Source organism: Lontra canadensis, unplaced genomic scaffold, assembly GCF_010015895.1.
Source record: "Lontra canadensis isolate GAN:19392208 unplaced genomic scaffold, GSC_riverotter_1.0 scaffold57, whole genome shotgun sequence".
Taxonomy (NCBI): Eukaryota; Metazoa; Chordata; class Mammalia; order Carnivora; family Mustelidae; genus Lontra; species Lontra canadensis.
The window spans coordinates 13,208,817-13,231,951 of record NW_022631051.1 but is presented as its reverse complement, the minus strand read 5'-3'; the positions used below and the strand labels follow the sequence as shown (position 1 = coordinate 13,231,951).

Here is a 23,135-nt window from a genome sequence, read left to right as displayed (position 1 = left end):
TCACACTTCTGGGCATTCTCATGAACACAAATAGCTCTGTGTTCAATTGGGGGTGGGGTCTCCTCACATATCTCTTCCTCAAACATCTTTTACCACTTTCCTTTATTCCTCCCAAGGCTCTAACCATCCAGCCAAACTGAGTCAGAGAACATAGGTTAGAATTAAGCCACTTCTGTCCTTCTCTCAGCCCAGGTGAAATAAACAAACTACTCTGCTCAAATGTTGCCTCATTGAAAAATTGTCCATATTGTGCAGGGTTGTCCCAGATGACGGCTGCAGGACTACTATTGTTAACTAGCACAGTTGGCTGCACATCACACAGGAACCTCTTAAACCAACCACGGTTTTTCCTCTGGATCAGCTGTTCATAGGATTGTCCCCACTGGGTCATAATTGTGCCAGACACAGAAAAGACAATGCAGTATGGGCTGGTGTCATGGCCATCAGGCCTTTTCCTCATGCATCTCACCTGTGCCTTCAGGACCTGAGGAAGCCTGATCTCAAATATGCCTCTTCTTTTTGATGATGGAGAGCTGCTGTGAATGCCCAATTCCATGGCATGGTTGATCTGATAACACAGTTTGTGAAGGCAGCTCAGTCACATAGTTACTTAGTGGCGGATTAGGAACCTACAGTCTCTGTTAAGTTTCAATAGCAAGCCAAAGTGTGTGCCAACTGGAGCTTTCTACTAATACACGTGCGAAAATAAATGGTAAGGTGCCCATCTATTTCAGTTCTAGCAACAAAGTCTTTGATTGAAACCAGTGTGTTCTGTCAAATGAGTCTGATTACTACTTGGTCCTGCCATTCATCATGGTAACAACACACACCTTACCATTGGTGATAAAATGGAACTGCCGTCTCCTGAAAATGCAAAGATTCCCAACTTTGGCACCCAATCCAGAGTTCAAAATCACTAGAAAACACATGTGTATATATCATATACATGGGCATATATGTATACAAATACATCTTCAACATATACACAGCAGGCACAATTAGTATATAAGTGCACAAGCACTCACAAGTATATTCATATATATGTGTGTGTATCAGTATATGATAGAAAGGAGTGTGTGACAAGAATTTGATGTCATGTGTCACAAACACACAAGTGAGGCACGGAGAAGCCACGGTCACTGTCAGCTACAAACGGGCTCCTGCTTCCCACGCAGTTTGCAGGGAGGCTCACGCAGGGCTCCTCTTGTGACTCACCTTCCCTGGAAACATATAACATGAGAATTCTAACACATCACCCACACCTGCCCCCGATTTTATAACCTATGGGAAAATAGCACCTTGGAACTCAACTAGCATAGAATCGCAGACACCTAAGGTCATCAATGTCCCCACATCCTCTCACAAAACAGACTCTTCCCCACAGGGACTCCAGACTCCAAGCACACTTCAGTTCTTGTCCCTTTTTCCCATCCTGACAGCAGCCACACAGTCCCCTCTGCAGAGGAGCTTCCTCCAGCCTCTCCCCACACACAACAGGCGGGTCATTTTGTCTGATGTCATTTCATTCTCTGCACAATCCCAACACTGTCCAGGTTCTCCTATCATTTAAATAACTGATTGATTTGTATTAGTTATTATCCCCCACTGGACTGGAAGTTTTTAATGCAATGAATGCCCATAAGAGTCGGAAGCATGAACATTCAAGCAGCTATTTTCCGGCAGACAGAAGTAAGTCTGAAGTCAGATGGTGGTTCTTCAGGTACAACCAATTCCCTGAGGTCCCAAATCCTCTCACTGTGTCTCCCACCATTGTGACTATGGAGACTTTGCTTTGTCTTGTTGTTGACAACAGACCTCAGGATGGCTGCTGCAGCTCCAGCTATCACTCATGGGGACAAGAGAAAGAACATTCATAAATCTAGTCAGTTTCTTTCATTCACAGACAAAACTTCCCAGAAAGATCCCCAGAAGAATGACACATCTGTGGGCTAGCTCTGGGCCACAAGGTCAATGTTGACCTAGACAGAATTGAGAAATAGTGGGGCTTCTCAATGATTATAGAAGACAAGATGCAGGTAGATGGGGTTGGTGAAGGTGTGCTGTCTCACCAAAGCAACTGTGTCCCCAGTGCTGCTCTGCCCAAGGCAGGAACCCAAGAAAGACTTGTGTCTTATTTGCACTGATATCCCAGGATGAAACCTATGGAAGACCAAGCTGGATCTGAATAAGATTTTGTTGGTTGAGTGTCCTACTGTCTCTGTCCTTGGAGCAGCAGGAGCTATAATCAGACTATGTGGTGGTCCAGCAGCTAGATCAAGTGAGACAGTCCCTGAGTCCTGTGTCTCCTGGTGTTCAGGCCCAAAACCACACCATCACCACCACCACCCCAGAGACATGAGGCCTGATACCTCAGATGGGTGCTGCCTTCTCTTCACATGAGCCTCTTCCTATTGTCATGGGTAATCTGACTCCTCGTACCTGGTCTTGTGGCTGGCAGGAGCCCCACAGACACCAGCAAATCCTCCCCTGGAGGATGCATGCCAGTGAGCACTGGGTCAAGAATCTCCACCTGGACAAAAGATTTCCCTGCACTTCCAGCTGCCAGTGTGGAGCGGCCACTAGGGGGAAGCAGAGATCACCTGGCAAAGCCTCAGGGATTCTGAATGGGAGGATTGATTACCAGGACCTGAGACCAGAAGGTAAAGATACAGGTTTACTACACTATCACCTTTGACAGATGTAAAATTCTGACTCGGAGTCTTTCATCTCTATCCTGTGGAATTTGTCTTGGGCTCTAGCACATGTCCAGGACTTCATGACGCTCCAACCCACCCCTATTCCTGCTACACTCAGTCACTGTGAATCCTTGCTCAAGCACTAGGTCTGTCCCTTTCAGGGAGGGCACCTTGGGGATACTGAGGAACAGCATCTATGACCTGCCCCAGGAGCTCTCCCTAAGCACAGACTCCTATAGCACATCAATGGCTCCCTAAAACTCCATGTGCACCTGGCAAGGGAGGAATTTTTTCCTGTTCTGATGTTCACAATATAAACCAGAAGTAGGACACACACTGACCTATGATCCTCTAGTACCTACAGAGGAAACATTCTATGATGGGTTCAGAAAATGCAGACAGACTCCCCCTCACAGCTCAATTGGGACCATGCCTCCCCAAAGCCAGGTCAGGACATGGAGAGGGATAGAGTTTGGACACCAGACTACAGGAACACAGGGGGAAAGAGAATCACCAGGGCTGAGGATGGGTTTGCAGGAACTGCCCTCCCATCTCTGCGTCCCTTGGAGCTGAGCCCATTTGTGTGTGTGTGTGTGTGTGTGTGTGTGTGTGTGTGTGTGTGTTGCGTGTTTTCTTAGTAACTGAGCTCATTTATAAAACCACAAGTCTCCTCAGCAGCAGTCACTGAGCTCTGGCTCATTTGCATAACCAGTAGGTGTCTCCAGCAAGAGGATAAGAAGGGACTGGGAGGAACCCTGCCCAGCCATGAGTTTCAGGGAGCAAAATCAAGGGACCTGCGCCATGGCCTGGACCCCTCTCCTCCTTGGATTCCTGGCTCACTGCACAGGTGCTGAGGCCAGGCTCACACCCCCTTATCCCTAGGTTCTGGGACACTCCTGGCCCTGACTCTGAGCTCAGCAGTGTGGACTGCCACTGGGGGACAAGATCTCAAGACCATCCTTTGGGATGAGGGGCTAGTGGGGTGTAATCTCTTATGTTGTCATTGGCTCTGTCTGACCCCAAAAGGGCTGCACCTGCCCAGGGAAAAGGGAGGAATGGTTCTCATTTGTTTAAAGGTTCTACCCACAAGGCCGGCACATGGGCCCCAGAACAAAGAGGACATCAGGGTGGGAAGTATCTAGAGAATCACTGGGATTTAAACCAGGGGTGGTAGTGTCCAGGGGATGATACTCTGGCTGGAACCTACCTCTCATCTTCTCTCTTGCAGGCTCCGTGGCCTCATACGTGCTGACTCAACCACCCTCAATATCGGTGAACCTGGGACAGACGGCCAAGATCACGTGTGGGGGAAACAACATTGGGGATAAATATGCTTATTGGTACCAGCAGAAGCCAGGCCAGGCCCCTGTGCTGATTATCTATGAGGATAGCAAAAGGCCCTCAGGGATCCCTGACCGGTTCTCAGGCACCAACTCGGGGAACACAGCCACCCTGACCATCAGCGGGACCCGTGCTGAGGACGAGGCTGACTATTACTGTCAGGTGTGGGACAGCAGTGCTGATGTTCACAGTGACACAGACAGATGGAGAAGTGATACAAAAACCCTTCCCGTCTGTGTCACACTCTCCTCCAGCCCCAGGAGGCCTGTGCACAGAGCAGGGAGCACTTCTGGCCCAGGTCCCCTCATCTGAGATCCCCAGACCTTCCTCCCCATCCAGCCCTCCAGGCAGCTCTGCACAGGGAGATCAGGAGAGGATTTATAGCTGAAAGCACTAGGCTATCTACTTCTCTGTGCCTGGCTGTCAACTGCAGACACAGGGGCTGGGTAGAAAAAAGACACGGGGAGACATTTGGCCAGTGGTCATGATCTCATCATTTCCATGTGGTGGTCATGGGCTAATGCTCTCCCGACTGATCAGGATTACAGTTCAAATTGTCCCAGCTCAGCTGAGTTCCTGAAGCTCTGGGGACATGGGAGGACCCCATCTACTAAAGTGGAACAGACGGGTACAGTAGACACTGAGAGGTCACCCACATCCCCTCTTCTGGGCTCACACATGCACCCACTGCTTCCTGGAGCCCATGGCCACTCACAGGGGTGATCCTCACTAGAAAGTGCTGCTGATTCAGAGATCTGCTCCCCCAGGTTTCTGTCCCTTCTCAGAGAGGTTCAGGTGAATGATCTCAAAGGCCCAGGGCCCAAGGCTCTGCCTCTGTTTCAGATGTCCTGAAAGTCCCAGCTGGAGAGCTCCCTGAGGAAGGAGGCTCCTCTGATGGCTCACTCTCTGTGGGTTGCTATCCTTCTGCCCAGGTTGATTTTCCTTCTCCTTCCAGGTTTTTACACTTGCACTTCCCTATCTCAGAGTCCGCTTCCAAGAACCCAATCTGAGATAGCCAGCATCCTGGAGACAGTCCTCAGGGGAACAGAGGGGGCCACTGTATATATCCACAAAGCTGGGATGTCTCCCCAAAATCCACAAGGTGCATGTCCAGTCTCCACCAGGTGAGATCCTTTCTTCTATTTCTATATACGGAGAAAAGACGCAGACACACTAGGTGCTCTGAGTTCTGACAGATAGTTGGAGAGTCACATCTATCTTGATGGTGAATGAGTGACATTGGGACAGTTTCCTCCTCCTCCAGACTGGCCAGAAGATATTCATCTAGGGGAGTGACACACACATGGAGTGCTCTCTCAATTCTACCCACCGACACACACACATTTTGCCCAAGAAGCCTTTTTTACATGTACCCTACCAAGAAATACGGACAGAAAACAATTTCATGAAATGTAGTCCAGTCTCTCAATGCTGACACGTAAGAAGCCACCAGATTCTCACCTTGTCCTCATGAAATCCACTAGATCCACACAAACCCAGTCTGCAAATAAAGGGAATATCAGTAATCTTTCTACCACTTGATGATATGCAACTATCCCACGACAACCACAAATAGGTTCGTTCTCCCATAAGAGGAAACAAAATACACTTTTGTCTGCTATGGATATTTATTTTTGACCCACATGATTTGATATCCTACATATTAACATTGAGATAGACAGTTTCCAACCATTAATACACCTGATGTGAGATGGTAATGGGATGAGGCAGGTGGAGAAAACATAAACATATGATTACTATGTATCCAAACACATTCCTACAACATAAGGAGAAATACGTGTTATTTGCTTGCTAATTTCTGCCACTACACTGTATTCAGAGGAAGGACAACTATAATGACTTTCTTCACCACCCACCCCTTGATCCCCTTTCTTCAGGAAAATACCTGAGCTAGTCCTCATCCTAGCCAGTTGGGAGGACTAAACCTTCATTCAGGAACATTGGTCTATTATCAGACATGCTGAATTGATCTCTGGCACATTCATGACTGTAACCATAAACCAGGGACTCCTAGGGGATCTCCTGAATGCATACATACTGCCCCTTGCCTCACTTGTGCAGTAGACACCCAGGACACCCTGTGACAGTCACCATGAATCACCCCAGCCAGTGCCCTCACATTGACTCCTGATTCACTCCCAGGAGGCGCTGAAAGAAATAAGGCTCCGACTCTGCTCACAGAGCCGTGCAGCCAGTATGCCCCAGGGATCACCATCCACAGCACACACTGCCTAAGGCTGGTGAAAGTGTCCATTCTGAAACAACTTCTCAGATCATACAGGGTCTGTAGTTTAATTCAAGCTCCCTTACCCAGAGCAGGTCAGTGAAGCCCCATGTCCCAAGTGGCCGAGTAGAACCTAGGGAGTTAAGAAGAAGAAGTGAGATTTTCCACAGCGCCTAGACCCCCACACTGTGAAGCACAGCGAGCACACAGTCCTGGGGGATGGAGAAGGGGTTGTTCCCCAAGATGCAGATGCAGCTGCAGCCAGACTGGGTGAGGCCCAGGCATCTGCAGGTGGGACAGCTCCCCAGTGAGCCTGTGGTACATCTCCGAGGACCCCTCTCTGAGTGGTTTCACCCCTGCTATGCTCCTGCTCGTAACCGAGGTGAGAAGCCCACAGGGAAGCACAGTGGGAGGCACAAGTGCCCCAATCTCCCTCCCAGTCAGGGTCCATGGGGTCAAGACCCACACTCACTGTGTCCACATCACCCCCTCCCTTAACAGGGCTGTGACAGTCACTTCACACTCAGCTGTCTTCCTCCAGCACCACTCCCTCTCCTCTCTTTCAGGTTCTGTGCCTCCCCTGACCTGCAGCCAACTCCCTCCATGTCAGTGGCCCTAATCAGGCCCATGAGCTCAGGCATGAACACGCCTCTTGGCAGCAGCAGAACCCAAGCCTGGTCCCCCAGTTGGTATATATACAGATATGAACAACCATCCGGGGCTGATTCTGAGGATGGAACATAGGTAAATGGCCCCGTGAGCATGACCAGGACTGAGAGCCAGGACTGGACTGACCATTGCTGTGCTACTTAACGTACCATTGGAAGTGCCTGGCAGTGACTCAGGTTACATAGAAGGATGGGGGCTGGGACACAAACCATCCTGCCATGGTCTGGCTCTCACTCTCACCTGTCCTCTGAGCAGCTGCTGGTCAGGCCTAAGAGCATGAGCTTCCTAGTCCTGGCCTGGACCCTGAAGGATGGGAGACTAGCAGGTTCCCTGTCCCCAGATCTGTGTTTACCCTCCTGAAGAGTGGCAGAGTGGTGAGCTCTTGCATGGGAACTATTGCCAAGCTTCAGAGTAGATAATACAGATTTGGATTGTCATTATACATCACGTGGGCCCCAGATGTAATTACATGTCACTCTGAAGGGAAGACAGCTGTATCAGAAAGCACAGTCCTGCAGGAATTTCCCTTCTCCTTGGGTACAACCAGCCTGAATGGGTCCCAGCGGCTCTGTGACTCCTTGATTTCCTGGATGAGGTTTTCAACAACCTACAGGGCTGCCCAAAGATTACTGAGGAGGGGACCAGGCCCTGCTGCTCCAGGCGCTTCCCTTCTTTAGGTTTACAGAAACTGAGGAAGAAGAGAAGACACCACCATGGGGCCCATCTGGAGACCTTTTCCTGGCACCACTGTCCACCCACTGTCCCAAGTCACCTGTGCCAGGCAAATCTGACCCTTAGCTGACCTCTGACCCACATGGACTCACACCCATCCCCGTGTGACACTGTGTGGTGGCCCCGGCTACATTAGGGCCTTACTGTAGCTCTGAGGGGAAAGATCTTTTCCAGTATTTGATATTTCATTATAAGGTCAATTTCTTTCCATGATTCTTTGACCTGTGATTTTGAAATTGATTTTGAGAGTAATTGCATGAGGTCCAAGAAAAGAAAATTTATTAAGAAGGAGGAGCAGAAGCTTCTACCATTTCCACCCTGGCTTCTGTTAGGAGGATAGCTTCTGGGAGTGGGAGACACAGAAGTGAAATCATTTTCTCCTCACAAAAGAATGGAAAGTACAATTAGAATTTTTCATCTAAATTTTACTTAATGACCTGATCAATCAGAAACAGGATTTTGGTGGCAAACTCTATGGCCAAAACAATCATTCCATGGATTTTTCAGGTGAAAGGATCATGAAAAGGTCCCTCTAGAGAATTACAATCTGGAGATTCCCACCAGAGCCTTCTTCATCAACAGGACAATAAATAGCCTGGCACCTCCCTCCCTGGTCAGCAGGGAGGTCGCTGTGGTCAGGTGCAGCAGCGCCCCCACAGGCAGCTGGCAGAACTGAGAGCATAAGCTGTCGCCTTCAGGACCTGATTCATTCTGGCTGAGGTTGTCCCACATCCCTTCCCAGTCTGAGCAGCCTTCCTCACCTGCTGCAGAGGACTCCTGCTGCCTTGTACCTACCAGGTTCTGCTCTTTCTCTCCCTCTCTGATGACAGGGACCTACACTCCTGTCCCTGCCCTCCTTTTCCTGTCAGGAGCCCCCTTCCATCATGTTACTGCTCAGGAAAGCAGTGACAGGTCATCCACATGGGACAAGACAGGGGACTGAACCAGAGGCAGGTGAAGCCCCTCAGTCACCCTGTGTCTACAGCTGGATAAGATGGGAAGGGAGGAGTAGCAACTACCACCCTGATTGAACTCAGCCCCCACGTGACCTAAGGTGAAATAGGGCTGGTCTGAACCCACTTTGTGTCAAATCTGTCCCCACCTCAGCAGCTTCCTCTTAGAGGCCCCTCTACGTGCCCAGCAGCTTCCTCGAGGACCTGATTTATTACCTGGAAATTACCTCTTACCACATCTGACACATCCCTCTGAGCCCAGAATGCTCACCTCAGGAGAAAAGTCCACATGAGCCCTGAACTGGGTTGGAATCCCAGGTCCCTTAGGTTCCCCACCTTCCTTCAGATTCTCTACTACGGTCCCCAATGACACTGACTGGGCTTTTCCCACTCACGTCTCACTACTTCTTTCTTCCTCCTGACCTTCGAGCAGCTCCTGAACTCCCTCTTCAGGATGGGCCCTGACCTCTGATCATGGAGCAGCCTGCCGGTTCGGTTCTGTCTCATCTCTGGATCCATGTGTTCCAGCACAAAACTCACCACTGATGCCTTGGTCCCCATTCCACCAGGAAGGCTTGTCCACTGCAAGAACACACTGATGAATAGCAGAAACGTGAAGAGTGGAGCTTACTTTCCTCACAAGAAGAAGTCTGAGGTAGTTGGTTGTGTTCTGGGGGATCACCAATTCCATGAGCGAACACAGTCTCACTAGTATTCCCTCCTCTTACCCCCACAATGTTGGTTTTGCTTCAACTCTTATTGATGATGCACCCCAGGGACTGCTCAGCTCCAGCTCTACCCCATGTTCCTCAGGAAAGGTGCTGCTAAATCCCGTCACTTCCTTCCTTCGTGACAGCAAGCTTTGTGAGAATATCCACCCATTACCTTACATCCACGGTCCACACTGGACCATGTGGTCAAGCCTGGCTGCCAGAGATCTGACAAAAGGAAGCTTCTGACTTTCAATTAGATGTAGGTGACAATGTACATGTAGAAAGGAGTCTAGTCTCCCACCTGGGTCTGCACACCAGTTCGTCTATTATTGGGCCACACCCCCAAGATGGAAAGCCCTGAGAGCAGATTTTGTGTCTTCTTCAGGTCATCACCTGAAGGGGAATGTGCAAGACAAAGTGGGTGAGATTAGACATTTGTTAGAGGATTTTATCTTGTCTCTTTGGGGATTGAGCCGCCATTGCCCCCTGTCGGTGCTGCACATACAGCTGCAGCAGGGAGAACCAGCCCCTGAGTTCTGTGTGCTCCAGTGCCAAGCCCCGGGACCACCTGCATGACCTCCACCATCCCACAGACACCTATGGGGATGTGTCAGGAGGGCCTTGCCTCTTCAGTCTCTAATAGGATTTCTCATGACTCATCTGAGCCTGTCGTGGCTGGTCTATGGGTGGCACAGGCCACACAGTGGAGTGGATTTCCTCCCTTCTGGTCAGCACTTCGTGGATCAGGGAATCACAGCTTGATTAGTGGATTCTGAATCCAAACTTGGACAGAGGACATCTTTGTACATCCGGCAGCCAGCGTAGAACAGCCACCAGGGGGCAGCAGAGGTCACCTGGGAAAGCCACCTGGACAAGGGGAGGGTCTGGGCATCAGAGGTTCTAATATGCAGGGACTAGTATTGGGACCTAACACCTGAAGGAAAGGTGTCCGTTTCCTAGAGAATCTTACTTCACACTGACTTCCAAATCCCGCTGGCTCCAGGTCTCTTAGATTTGTCTTTTCTGCATTTTCTTACTCTTCTGGCACAGGCACTACATCTGTATTTCACCAGCCCATGGCAATACACAGACACTGTCCAGCATTCTTGCCAGAAGTATTCTATATGAGCCTGTCAGCACACTGGGGACACTGAGGCACAGCATCTCTGTAGTGCCCCGGAGGCTTACATCAAGGACAGAACCTTATGAACAGCAGGGACTCCTGGGATACACTATATGCCCTTGGTAAGGGTGACATTTTAATGGGGTCTGCCTCTCAGGAGCTGTGCTTGGGTTAGGATGCTACCCCTATCCTTGCCTTCTCATTTCACCATAGAACAGGTTCATAATATTCAGACTGACCTCACCTCTGAGTGCTGCTATGGCCAGACCTACCCAGGAACCAAGGCAGGACATAGTCTGGGGCAGAGATATCATCCCCAGTTATGGGATGAACGGTTGAAGGAGAATATCATGGGCCAGTGGTTGGGTCTGCAGATGCTGCTCCCCTCTGCTGTGTGCCCCTTGGTGCTGAGCCCTTCTCTGAAACCACAAAGCTCCACAGCAGCTGCCCCTGAACCATGGCTGATTTGCATAACCAGAAGATGTTTCCAGCAAATGAACAAAAGTGACCTGTGTGGGTAAACCTGCCAACCTGGACCCTGAGAGCAGAATTGGGCCACCTCTACCACAGCCTGAACCCTTGTCTCCTCAGCTTCCTGTCTCTATGCAGAGATGCTAAACCCATGTTCACACACCTCCGACCCCACAGATCTAGGAAAAGGCTGGACCTGATTCTGAGCTCAGCTGGGGGCTACCCATGGTGGGCAGGATACTCATGATCTTCCTGCAACATAAGGGGCTCATGGGCTAATACTGGAAGGACTATGATCACTGGCTCTCCAGGACTAACCCTGCCAAGAGAAAAGGGGTGGGGAGTTCCATTACATCACAGATTCCATTCCCCTGTCAAGCCGATGGGCCCTTGGGATGGAGACTGGGCTGAAGCAGCACCCTGTGTTCCCACAGAATCCCTGGAGCTCAGTCTAGGCTAGGCAGCTAGGAATATCTCCTAAGAATGGGTCTGTGTATTCCAACACACCTCTCATATTTTCTCTTCCAGGCTCCATGGCCTCTTACCTGCTAATCAGCCCCCTCAGTGTTGGTGACTCTGGGACAGACAGGATCACCTGTGGGTGAAACAACATTGAAGGAAAGATGGTCAGGAGTACCAGCAAAGCTAGTCCAGGACCCCCTGCAGATTATCTATGGTGATAACAACTGGAACTAAGGCATCCTTGACCGATTCTCCAGCTCCAACTCAGGAACATGGCCACCCTGACCATCAGCGGGGCCATGGCTGAGGATGAGGCAGAATATTATCATCAGTCATTTGACCACAGTTAATGCTCACAGTGACACAGGCAGGCAGGGAAGTGAGACACAAACCCCTTTCCCGACTATGTCACACTCTCCTCCAACTCCAGGAGGCCTGTGCACAGAGCACTGTGCTGCTCTGACCCAGGTCCCCACATCTGAGTTCCCCTGAGATCCCACTCCACCCAGCCCACCATTTACATTCTGTGCAGGATGGATGGCAGAGGAATTGCACACAGATACTAAAACTACGTTTCACCTGACTGCGATGAAGGAATGACTAAACAGGTTAGAAGAAGAAATGGAGTTATTTTTTAAAGATCAAAACTTTTTAAAGTCCCAAAATGAAAATTACATGACCAGAAATACACAGGTGAGATTGTCAGCAGATTTGAAGATATGAAAGCAAAGATTAGTGAGCTTGAATATGTGGCCACAAAACTATTAAACCTGAAACAGAGAGAGAAAAGCTGGGGGGAAAAAAAAAGAGTAAAGCCTCTGTACCTAAGATAACTTCTTGCAGGGTAAAGTGTGTGATTGGAGTAACTACAGGAGAGAAAGTGGGGAGCCCGTGGTTAAATTTTTTAAAAAAATTTCCAGAGATAATAGCCAAAAATGTTCAAAATTTGGTGGACACATAAATCAATATATGTTCAAGAAGCTCAGCGAACAAGAGAGACAGCATAGCACACATGGTAATCAAACTTTTACAGACCAGCGATGCAGACACTCTCACAGCCAGAGAGGGGAGTGTTGTTCTGTACAAAGAACCAGCATCCTGTTGCGAGCAAGAAAACAGAGGAGCAATGACTAAAAATACTAAAAGAAGAAAACCTATAAACCTTGATCTCTACCCAGTGAAAATGTCATTGAAGAATGAAGACAAAATAAAACTTTTCAGTCTGCAAGCCTCACAGAACTGATCACCCACACACTTTCCCTTCAAGTAATAGTAAAGGATGCCCCATAGGAACAATGATAGAGAGAAATGTAACTTTATGAAAAGATATTTTAAAAAATCAGATATCACAGCTATATGGATAAATAGAAAAACTGTATAACTTAATGTCTGTAATAAATAGTCAATTATTTAAGCAGAAGTAATAGCAATACATTTTGATTTATAATGGTTGTAAAAACCAAAACTACATGACAATTTTAGCAACAATTATGGGAAAGGGAAAATCATGTTATCACATTCTTATTTTACCTAAGAATGACTTTGTGCCAGGAGGTAGTTTACATTAGGAAGTGAGGATTTCCACACCAAAATAAGACATTAAAATCAAAAGATTTGAATCACAAAGAGTAAGAGCTGTTAGAGCACCTTCTTTAGGTTTCTCCAAAGAATATGGATCAAATAGGGCATGTATCTCATAAACACCTACATGTATATTCATGTTACACACAGATACAAAGGAGGAGACAGAGAGAGACCGAAAGAAACTTATGTTAACAAACAAGTAATGCACAGATCCCTGGGTGGTTCAGTTGCTTAAGCGTCTACCTTCAGCTCAGCTCATGATCAGGGTCCTGTTACTGAGCTCTGAGTGAGGCTCCCTGCTTAGTGGGAAGCCTGCATCTCCCCATCTTTTGCTTCTCTCTCACATAAATAAATAAATAAATAAATAAATAAATAAATAAATAAATAAAATCTTAAAAGAAGAAGAAGAAGATGAAGAAGAAGAAGAAGAAGTAGCAGAAGCCATAGGAACAGACTCTGTACACTCAGAGGAAGGAAGAAATGGATTCCAGTGGATTTTGCTTGGCATGAATGTCAGTGAGAGACAGTGGATTAACATCTTTATTGAAAAGGGGAAAAAACAGTTCTTCACTTGGGGAAAATATCCTTCAAACATGACATCTAAATAAAAAATGTCCACAATACACAAATACACAAAAACTGACACAATTGCTCATGAACTGACCCAAAATACAAGCAGTAAATGGATATTCCTCAGGGTGCCTGGGTGGCTCAGTTGGTTAAGCATCTGACTTTGGCTAAGGCCATGATCCCAAGGTCCTGGAATCAAGCCCCAGGTCCGACACCATGCTCAGCAGAGAGCCTGCTACTCCCTCTCCTGCTCCCCCTGCTTGTGTTCTCTCTCTCTGTCAAATAAATAAATAAAATCTTTAAAAAAAAAAAAAAAAGGACATTCCTCAGGCATGGAAGGTGATTCCAGGAAGAATCTGAATCTACAAAAACAATGTAAGCGATGCCTGGGTGGCTCAGTTGGTTAAGTGTCTTCCTTCAGCTCAGGTCATGATCCCAAGCTCCTGGGATGCAGTTCTCCATCAGCCTTCTTGCTCATTAGGGAGCCTGCTTCTCCCTCTGCTTGCTGTTCCCCCTGCTTGTGTGTTCCCTCTCTCTCGCTCTCACTCTATTTCTAGCAAAGAAATAAAATCTTTTTACAAAATCAATATAAAAATCAGAAATGTCAACTAAAGGAAAGAGTTTTCTAAAGGAAAGAGTCAACAAAACAATGAGGCAACCCACGGAGTTGGGAGAAGATATTTGCAAATGACAGTACAAAAAAGGCTGATATCCAGGATCCATAAAGAACTCAAACTCAACACACACAAAACAGATAATCATATCAAAAAGTGGGCAGAAGACAGAAACAGACACTTCTCCAATGAAGACATAAAAATGGCTATCAGACACATGAAAAAATGTTCATCATCACTAGCCATCAGGGAGATTCAAATTAAAACCACATTGAGATACCACCTTACACCAGTTAGAATAGCCAAAATTAGCAATACAGGAAACAACCTGTGTTAGAGAGGATGTGGAGAAAGGGGAACCCTCTTACACGGTTGGTGGGAATGCAAGTTGGTGCAGCCACTTTGGAAAACAGTGTGGAGATTCCTTAAGAAATTAAAAATAGAGCTACCCTATGACCCTGCAATTGCCCTACTGGGTATTTACCCCAAAGGTACAGATGTAGTGAAAAGAAGGGCCATCTGTACCCAATATTCATAGCAGCAATGGCCACAGTCGCCAAACTGTGGAAAGAGCTGAGATGCCCTTCAACAGATGAGTAGATAAAGAAGATGTGGTCCATATGGACAATGGAATATTACTCAGCCATCAGAAAGGATGAATACCCAACTTTTGTTTCAACATGTATGGGACTGGAAGAGATTATGCTGAGTGAAATAAGTCAAGCAGAAAAAGTCAATTATCATATGGTTTAACATACTTGAGGAGCTAAAGGAATAACATGGAGGATATCAGAAGGAAAGGAAAAGTGAAGGGGGGGAATCGGAGGGGGAGATGAACTTTAAGAGACTGTGGACGCTGAGAAACAAACTGAGGCTTTTGGAGGGGAGGGGTGGGGTATGCATGAGCCTGGTGGTGAGTAATAAGGAGGGCACGTATTGTATGGAGCACTGGGTGTTATACATAAACAATAAATCTTGGAATGTTGCATCAAAAACTAATGACATATTGTATGATGACAAACAACACAGTAAAACTTTAAAAAAGGATATGTCACTGTCCATACAAGTATAGTAACTATGTATGCTGGAACTTCTGACAAAGGTAGAATAATATGTAGGAAAATCACAGTGAATACGCTGAGAGATGAGACACAGAAGGATGTTATCAGGTGCTTACATTCCATGTAATGTGGCAGCATCATCAGAATGTGGACTATTGCAAGTCACTGATCATAAGACAGAAAGAACTTATAGCTTGTAAGCAGAAGAAGTAGATAAAATGGAATCATATCAAATGCTCCATTAATCCAATTAAGATACTTGAAAAGAAGAACAAAGAACACATGGGACAACAAGAAAATAAAGGCAAGATGCTATATTGAAAGGGCAGTACTAATCACATTCAGGATTGCTCTAAACACCACAAGTAAAGACAGGGATTGTCAGATTGATATCACAGTAACACCCAAGTGGCTGCTGCTGATGGGAAACTTCCAGGAAGGGAATTGACACTGAAATCTAGAAACATTTGAGGACAATTCCTACCCAATTCTGCTCCACAATGTGAGCCATGAAACATTCACAGGGAACAGAGAGAAAATCTGGGAAGATGAGTTGAATCCTTAAAATAATTAGGATGAACACTTTCTATTATGTATTTTACACAGATAGAAGGGAAGAAATAATTTGAGTACACATTTCATGAGAACAGGACTAGAAATGCCCCCACATGTCCCTTCCTTCCGCAGGCTTAAAACGATGTTCAAACACACATTGACAAGAACTCCCTCTGCAGCCCAAAGGGGAGCACAACTCCACGTGAACCAGATCCATGAAACTCACCCAGAAGCACAGAGATTCTCTCCAGCAGTGGGAGAAGGAATATCTTCAAGGGGACAAGTGAGGACATGAGGGAGGCTTGAGGTGGCCAGGGTCCAACTGGGACTCAGGAGACAGAACTCTGGGGTCCCCACCGTGGTGTAGACCATCTCATGCTCCCCACACTATTCTCAGCCTGGGTGCTGCCCTTGGGCCTGCCCACAGGCTCAGCCCCCACAATACTCTGAGCATGACCCTGACCCTGAATTCAGCCCAGGGGATGCTGTAAGGGAGTAACCCCTGAGAATGATCCCCACAGTCCCCTGAACCTGCAGTCACTGTGGACCTCAGATGACCACGGGCCCCTTGTAGAATAGCCGGGACACCACTGGCACCCTCACCTGCTAGGAGAGCACAGAGAGAGGATCAAACAATAATGCAGAGCAGAGCCAGCAGGAACCAGGCCAGGCCTCTGCACAGCCAAACAACCTCCACCCTCCACAGATTCTCCAGCTCTAACCTCAGACACGAACCCACAGACTCTCCGCATGTGCATGCTGAGGGACTCCTTTAGAGAACAGCCAGGATGGGGGTGGCAGTGAGTTCGGGACAGAAACTCTGCTGCCTAGCCTGGTCTCACCCTCCCTCCCTCCGGTCCTGCTAAAGTTCTGCCCCGAGGAGCCCAGGAGACCACCACACCTGGTCTCCACTCCTGGACTCAACCCACTTTCTTCTGTTTTCCTGGGAACCTAGCCACTCTAGTCCTCACCTTACCTACTGTGAAATGGGGATGCATAACTCATGTAACAAATACTTTTTTCGTATTAAATGATAAAAAACATTAAAGAGTCTCTTTCATGAGAACAATTCAGTAGGTCTCAGTGAGTTAACCCCAGTGTTGGAGTCTCCTGTCTGAAAATGGGGGAATCCAAGGAAAAGTCTTCAGCTTTTCCACTACACTGTGACCTTCTTCATGTGCAGTTGGGTCCAGGTATGAATGAGCAGGATCCCATTTTCACAACACCAGAGACTAGGCTAGTTTACAAAGCCTCCCGCACCAAATTCCAGGAGATGCAGACTGGAATAAGGGAAAAGAGGTAAAAACAGCAGTAATAGCAATAAAATTAAAGGTTTGCCTGTTCAACTGAATTTAGCACCAGGAGTATCACCTGTTGTTCTGATGACCTTGCTACATGGATAGGGATGCAGGAAGCATTAGTCCTGATTCCTAAATACACAGGAACCTGGTGCCTGTGGGTCATCACACACGTTTGTCTGGACAATGACCCTTTTCAAATGCACTTGCACTGTACCCTGCTCTCTCATTTCTGAAACAAGACTGCAGGCTAAGCCAGAGCATTTCAACCCTGTGACCAGCACAGGAATCACACCAGCCCCGCCTCCTGCACCTTGTATGTGACCTTCTGTGCTGGGCAGGGTACAGGTAGGGCAACTTCCTGTGAAAGCCTTAAAACCCTGGTTCACCCCCTTCTCAGGTAACCGGTGCTCTGGGGTGACCAGCAGGAGGGAAGCTCCTGGTCTGAGTCTTCCTTCACCAGCAGGGGGCAGCAGAACTGCAACAGGAGCAGCAGGACAGAGGCTGGGGCTGCCCAGAGGGAGCCTCAGAGGGACACCAGGCCTGGAGGTCAGCAGGTTGTCTGAGGTTCAGTCCTCACAGACTGTCAGGATGATCCATCCTATCCCCTCAGGCTGCAATGACCATGTTCTGAGAGTCAAACACATACAGTGTCACCAAGGACACTGGTGGGAGTCTTGACACAGAGAGCACCCCACCTGGGAAACTCAGGTCCCCTCTCTGTCCACCAGTGTCCCCAGGGACTGACTCCCCTCTGATGGGCACATCCAGAGACACCTGATGACTCACTCTGCCTCTCCTTCCCCACCTCCACCCTAACTCAGACCTGGGGCTGCAGCTCCTTTGTTCAAGAACATCTCAGGGGCAGAGCACTCAGGACCCCGGTCCATGGAGAAGCATCCACAGCCTCCTTGTGAGACTGTCTCCAGAGTGACGTGATTCTCATGCCTGCAGGGACCATGGCTCAGGCCCTCGAACTCACAACATACGGGAACATGTGATCGTGTGGATCCTCACAAGATCACAAACCTTGAAGTTGTTCCTCATGGACTCGGGCCCTTTGCACAGGTTTTCATGAAACATTGATGAAAAAATTAAAAGGAATGAAATGGTTGATTATACCAATTGCTGGTCTGCTGTGGGATGGGGGCTGCATAGAGACAACAGCACCATGTGTAAATAGACTACAAATCCTGATGAGTCTCCAACAGTAGGTGGTTGTTTAACAAGTAAGCACCTACTTACAAAAAGATGAAAGAGTCTCAAAATGACAGAGTTTCCTATTTTGCTGTCATGCCAAGGATGGGACCACAGAGTCTCTGGGGGGATGCAGAGGGAACAAGAAACCAGGGAAGGAGGTAATGAGGTCACAGGACCACCTTTCCCTGAATCTAGTGTTCTTTGCATTTCTGAGGGACGAGGCCAGCCCCATGGGAAGGATTCTGGAAGGCCCTGGGCCAGCCCCAGACATGCCTCAGGCAGAATGGGTAGGGACACTGGTTGTGTTCAAACCACAGGAATATGACTATGATACCAGATTTGGAGACCAATGCTCATTTTTCTGACCTGAGAGCTGTTGGAGGAAGCTATGGGATCCTTTCTTCCTCCTCAGTCACCTGGTCTGAGCTCACAAGTGGTTTGAGTCCCAGAAAGGAAGAAATTTGCATAATTACTAACAACCACAGAACAAAAGGCCTGGAAAGAAAGAAGAGAGGCCAGGGTGAGGCTGCCCCAGCTGTGGTTTTCAGAAGACAGAGCTCTGGGCACATCCACCATGGCCTGGACCCCTCTTTCACTCCTCGTTCTCACTCCCTGCACAGGTGCTCTCCCCAGTCCAGCCCACACTCTCAGCCCCACAGGACCTGAGCTGAGCTTGCCCCAAACCCTGAGCTCAGGCACAGCACAGCCTCAGTATTGGGACCATGGAATGAGCCCCTGGACCTCATTGCAACTTCTCCTCTTCTGTCTTTTCAGGCTCCGTGGTCTCCAGCGAGCTGACTCAGGCACACTTTGTGTCAGTGGCCCTGGGACAGACGGCTACAATCACCTGCACTGGAGAGAAGGTGAAATATAGCTCTACACACTGGTACCAGCAGAAGCCAGGGCAAGCCCCTCTGATGGTCATTTATGCAGGGATTGAGCAGCCCTCTGGGATCCCAGAGCAATTCTCTGGCTCCAGGTCAGGAAACATGGCCACCCTCACCATCAGCAATGCACAGGTGGAGGACGAGGCTGACTATTACTGTCAGTCCTATTACAGCAGTGCTTATGTTCACAGTGACACAGGCAGATGGAGAAGTGAGACAGAAACCCCTTCACCGTCTGTGTCACACTCTCCTCCAGCCCCAGGAGGCCTGTGCACAGAGCAGGGAGCACTTCTGGCCCAGGTCCCCTCATCTGAGATCCCCAGACCTTCCTCCCCATCCAGCCTTCCAGGCAGCTCTGCACAGGGGGGTCAGGAGAGCATTTACAGCTGACAGCACTAGGTTGCCTGCTTCTCTGGGCCTGGGTGTCATCTACAGACAGAGGGACTGGGTAGAAAAAAGACACAGGGAGACTTTCATCCAGTGGGCATGATCTCATCATTTCCATGTGTGGTCATGGGCTAGTGCTCTCCCAGCTGAACAGTATTAGAGCCAACATGTCCTAGCTCAGCTGAGCTCCTGAAGCCCTGGGGACATGGGTGGAGACTCTTCTACCACAGTGGGACAGACAGGTACAGGAGACACTATGGTGTCACCCACATCTCTGGGGCTCTCTATTCTATTCCACTGATCTACATGTCTGTTTTTGTGCCAGTAAAAACTGTCTGGTTGATTACATCTTTGTAATAGAGCTTGAAGTCCAGAATTGTGATGTCACAAGCTTTGGTTTTCATTTTCAACATTCCCCTGGTTATTCTGGATCTTTCTAGTTCTATACAAATGTTAGGATTATTTGTTCGAGCTCTGTGAAAAATGTCAGTGGTATTTTGTCAAGGGCTTCACTGAATGTGTAGATTGCTCTGAGTGGCATAGACCTCTTAAGAATATGTATTCGTTCCACCCATTAAGGTGGAATGTTTTTGCATTTCATTGTGTCTTTTCCCAAGTTTCTTTCATAAGTGCCCTGTAGTTTTTAGAGTATGGATCCCTTACCCTTTTGGTTGGGTTTATTCCTAGGTATCTTACAGTTTTCGGTACTACTGTGAATAGGATCAATTCCTTAATTTCCCTTTCTTCTGTCTCATTGCTCCTCATTGTTCCTGTTCTCGTTGTATAAATATGCAACTGATTTCTGTGCATTGATGGTATATCCTGGCACATTGTTGAATTGCTGAATGAGTTCTAGCAATTTTGGAATGGAGTCTTTGGGTTCTCCACATAAAGTATCATGTCACCTGTAGAGTGAGAATTTAACCTCTTCTTTGCCACTTTGAATGACTTTTGTTTCTTTTTGTTGTCTGATTGCTGAAGCTAGGACTTCTATTACTATTTTGAACAATAGTGCTGAGAATTGACACCCCTGTAACCTTCCTGAACTTAGGGAGAAAACAGTGTTTTTCCCCTTTGAGAACGATATTCATGGTGGGTTTTTTGTATATTACTTTGATGATATTGAGGTATGTTCTCTCTATCCCTATACTGTAGAGAGTTTTAACCAAGAAAGTATGCTATACTTTGTCAAATGCTTTTTCTGCATCAATTGAGAGGATCATACAGTTCTTGTCCTTTCTTTTATTTATGTATATCACATTGATTGATTTGCCAATGTAGAACCACCCTTGCAGGCCAGGAATAAATCCTACCTGGTCATGGTGAGTAATCCTTTTAATGCACTGTTCCATCCTAATGGCTAGTATATTGGTGAGAAATTGGCATCCAGATTCAACAGGGATATTAGTCTGTAATTCTTGTTGGTGGGAAATTCTCCTTGTCTTATTTTGGGAACAAGGCAATGCGGGCCTCATAGAACGAGTTTGAAAATATTCCTTCCATATCTATTTTTTGAAACAGCTTCAAAGAATACATAGTAATTTTTCCTTAAATGTTTGGTAGAATTCCCGTGGGAAGCCATCTGGCCCTGGACTCTTGTTTGTTGGGAGATTATTGGTTACTGCTTCAATTTCCTTGTTGGTTATGGGTATAGTCAAGTTTTCTATTTCTTCCTCTTTCCATTTTAGTAGTTTATGTTTCTAGGAATGTATCCACTTCTTCCAGATTGCCTAATTTGTGGCATATATGTGCTCATAATATGTTCTTAAAACTGTATTTCCTTGGTGTTGTTAATGATCTCTCCTCTTCTGTTCATGATTTTATTTATTTGGGTCCTTTCTCTTTCCTTTTTGGTAAGTCTGCCTAGGGGTATATTGATCTGCCCAATTCTTCAGAGAGCCAGCTTCTAGTTTCCTTGATCTGTTCTACTGTTCTTTTAGTTTCTCTTTCATTGACTTCTAGTCTAATCTTTATTATTTCTCATCTGCTCCTTCCTTTAGGCTTTATTTGCTGTTCTTTCTCCAGATCCATTAGGTATAAATATACCTTGTGTATTTGTGAATTTTCTACTTCCGTGTGATTATCTTGTATAACTATGTACATCCTTCTTGGGACCACCTTTGCTGCAATTCAAAGGTTTTGAACTGTTGTGTTTTCATTTTCATTTTTTCCATGAACTTTTTAAATAATTCTCTAATTTCCTGGCTGACCCATTCATTCTTTCATAGGCTGCTCTTTAATCTCCATGTATGTGAGTTCCTCCCAAATTTCCTCTAGTGACTGAGGTCAATGTTCAAAACACTGTGGTCTGAAAAAATGCAGGGAATAATCCCAATGCTTCAGTGCTGGTTGGGCCTGATTTGTGACCCAGAATGTGATCTTTTCTGGAGAAAGTTCCATATGCCCTTGAGAAGAATGTGTATTGTGTTGCTTTAAGATGGAATTCTCATATATATGTGTGAAGTACATCTGGTCCAGTATGTCATTGAAAGCCCTTGTTCCCTTATTGATCTTCTGTTTAGATGATCTGCCCATTTCTGTGAGTGAGCGGTTAAAGTCCCCTACTATTGTTATATTATTATCAGTGTGTTTCTTTAAGTTGGTCATTAACTGGTTTATATAATTGACATTTCCCATGTTAGGAGAAAAAATATTTATAATTGTTAGATCTTCCTGTTAGACAGACACTTTAAGGATGATACAGTGTCCCTCTTCATCCCTTGCTACAGTCTTTGGTTTGAAATCAAATTTGTCTGATAGAAGGATTGCTACTCCAGCTTTCTTTGATGTCCATTAGCATGATAAATGTTTCTGCACTGCCTCACTTTCAATCTGGAATTGTCTTTGGTTCTAAAATCAGTCTCATATACACAGAATATCGATGGGTCTTTTTTTTTTATCAAATCTGATATCTAATGACTTTTGATAGGAGCATTTAGCCCATTTACATTCAGGGTAAATATTTAAAGATATGAACTTAGTGCCATTGTATTACCTGTAAAGTCACTGTTCCTGTATATTGTCTCTGTTCCTTTCTGGTCTATGTTACTTTTGGGCTCTCTCTTCACTTACAGGATCCCCTTTAATACTTCTTTCAGGGCTGGTTTCATAATGACAAATTCTTTTAGTTTCTGTTTGTCCTGGAAGCTCCTTATCTGTCCTTCCATTCTGAATGACAACCTTGCTGGATAGAGTATTCTTGGCTGCATTTTTTCTCATTTAGTACCCTGAGTATATCCTGCCATGCTTTTCTGGCCGGCCAGGTCTCTGTGGATAGTTCTACTGCCAGTCTAATGTTTCTAGCCTCATAGGTTATGGACCTCTCATCTCAAACTGCTGTCAGGATTTTTGCTTTATCTCTGAAATTTGCAAGCTTCACTATTATAGGTTGGGGTGTTGATCTATTTTTCTTGATTTTGGGAGGTCCTCTGTGCCTCTGGAACTTGAATACCTGTTTCCTTCCCCAGATTTTGGTACTTCCCAGCTATGATTTTCTCAACTACACCTTCTGTCCCTCTCTCCCTCTTTCTTCTTCCTCTGGGACCCAATTATTGTAATAGTCTTCCACTTTATG

The 23,135-nt window shown here is 46.7% G+C and overlaps 1 protein-coding gene across 38 annotated transcripts in view; it reads left to right on the top strand.

Annotated features, from left to right (window-relative positions):
• Positions 1 to 3,441: 3,441 nt before the first annotated feature.
• The window catches only part of LOC116878497 (immunoglobulin lambda-1 light chain-like), a 115,419-nt gene continuing 95,725 nt past the window's right edge, over positions 3,442 to 23,135 (top strand). For 19 of the 38 annotated variants that reach the window (XM_032876077.1, XM_032876056.1, XM_032876059.1 and 16 more), the window contains exon 1: positions 3,467 to 3,543. In XM_032876077.1, coding sequence (XP_032731968.1) covers positions 3,498 to 3,543 — 46 coding nt within the window. In that variant the 5' untranslated portion in view covers positions 3,467 to 3,497. Of the gene's footprint in view, positions 3,544 to 3,924; positions 4,227 to 15,046; positions 15,053 to 17,025; positions 17,032 to 18,814; positions 18,908 to 19,061; positions 19,358 to 21,789; positions 21,796 to 23,135 lie in introns of those variants that run through there. The other 19 variants (XM_032876090.1, XM_032876095.1, XM_032876083.1 and 16 more) reach the window with 10 other exon arrangements.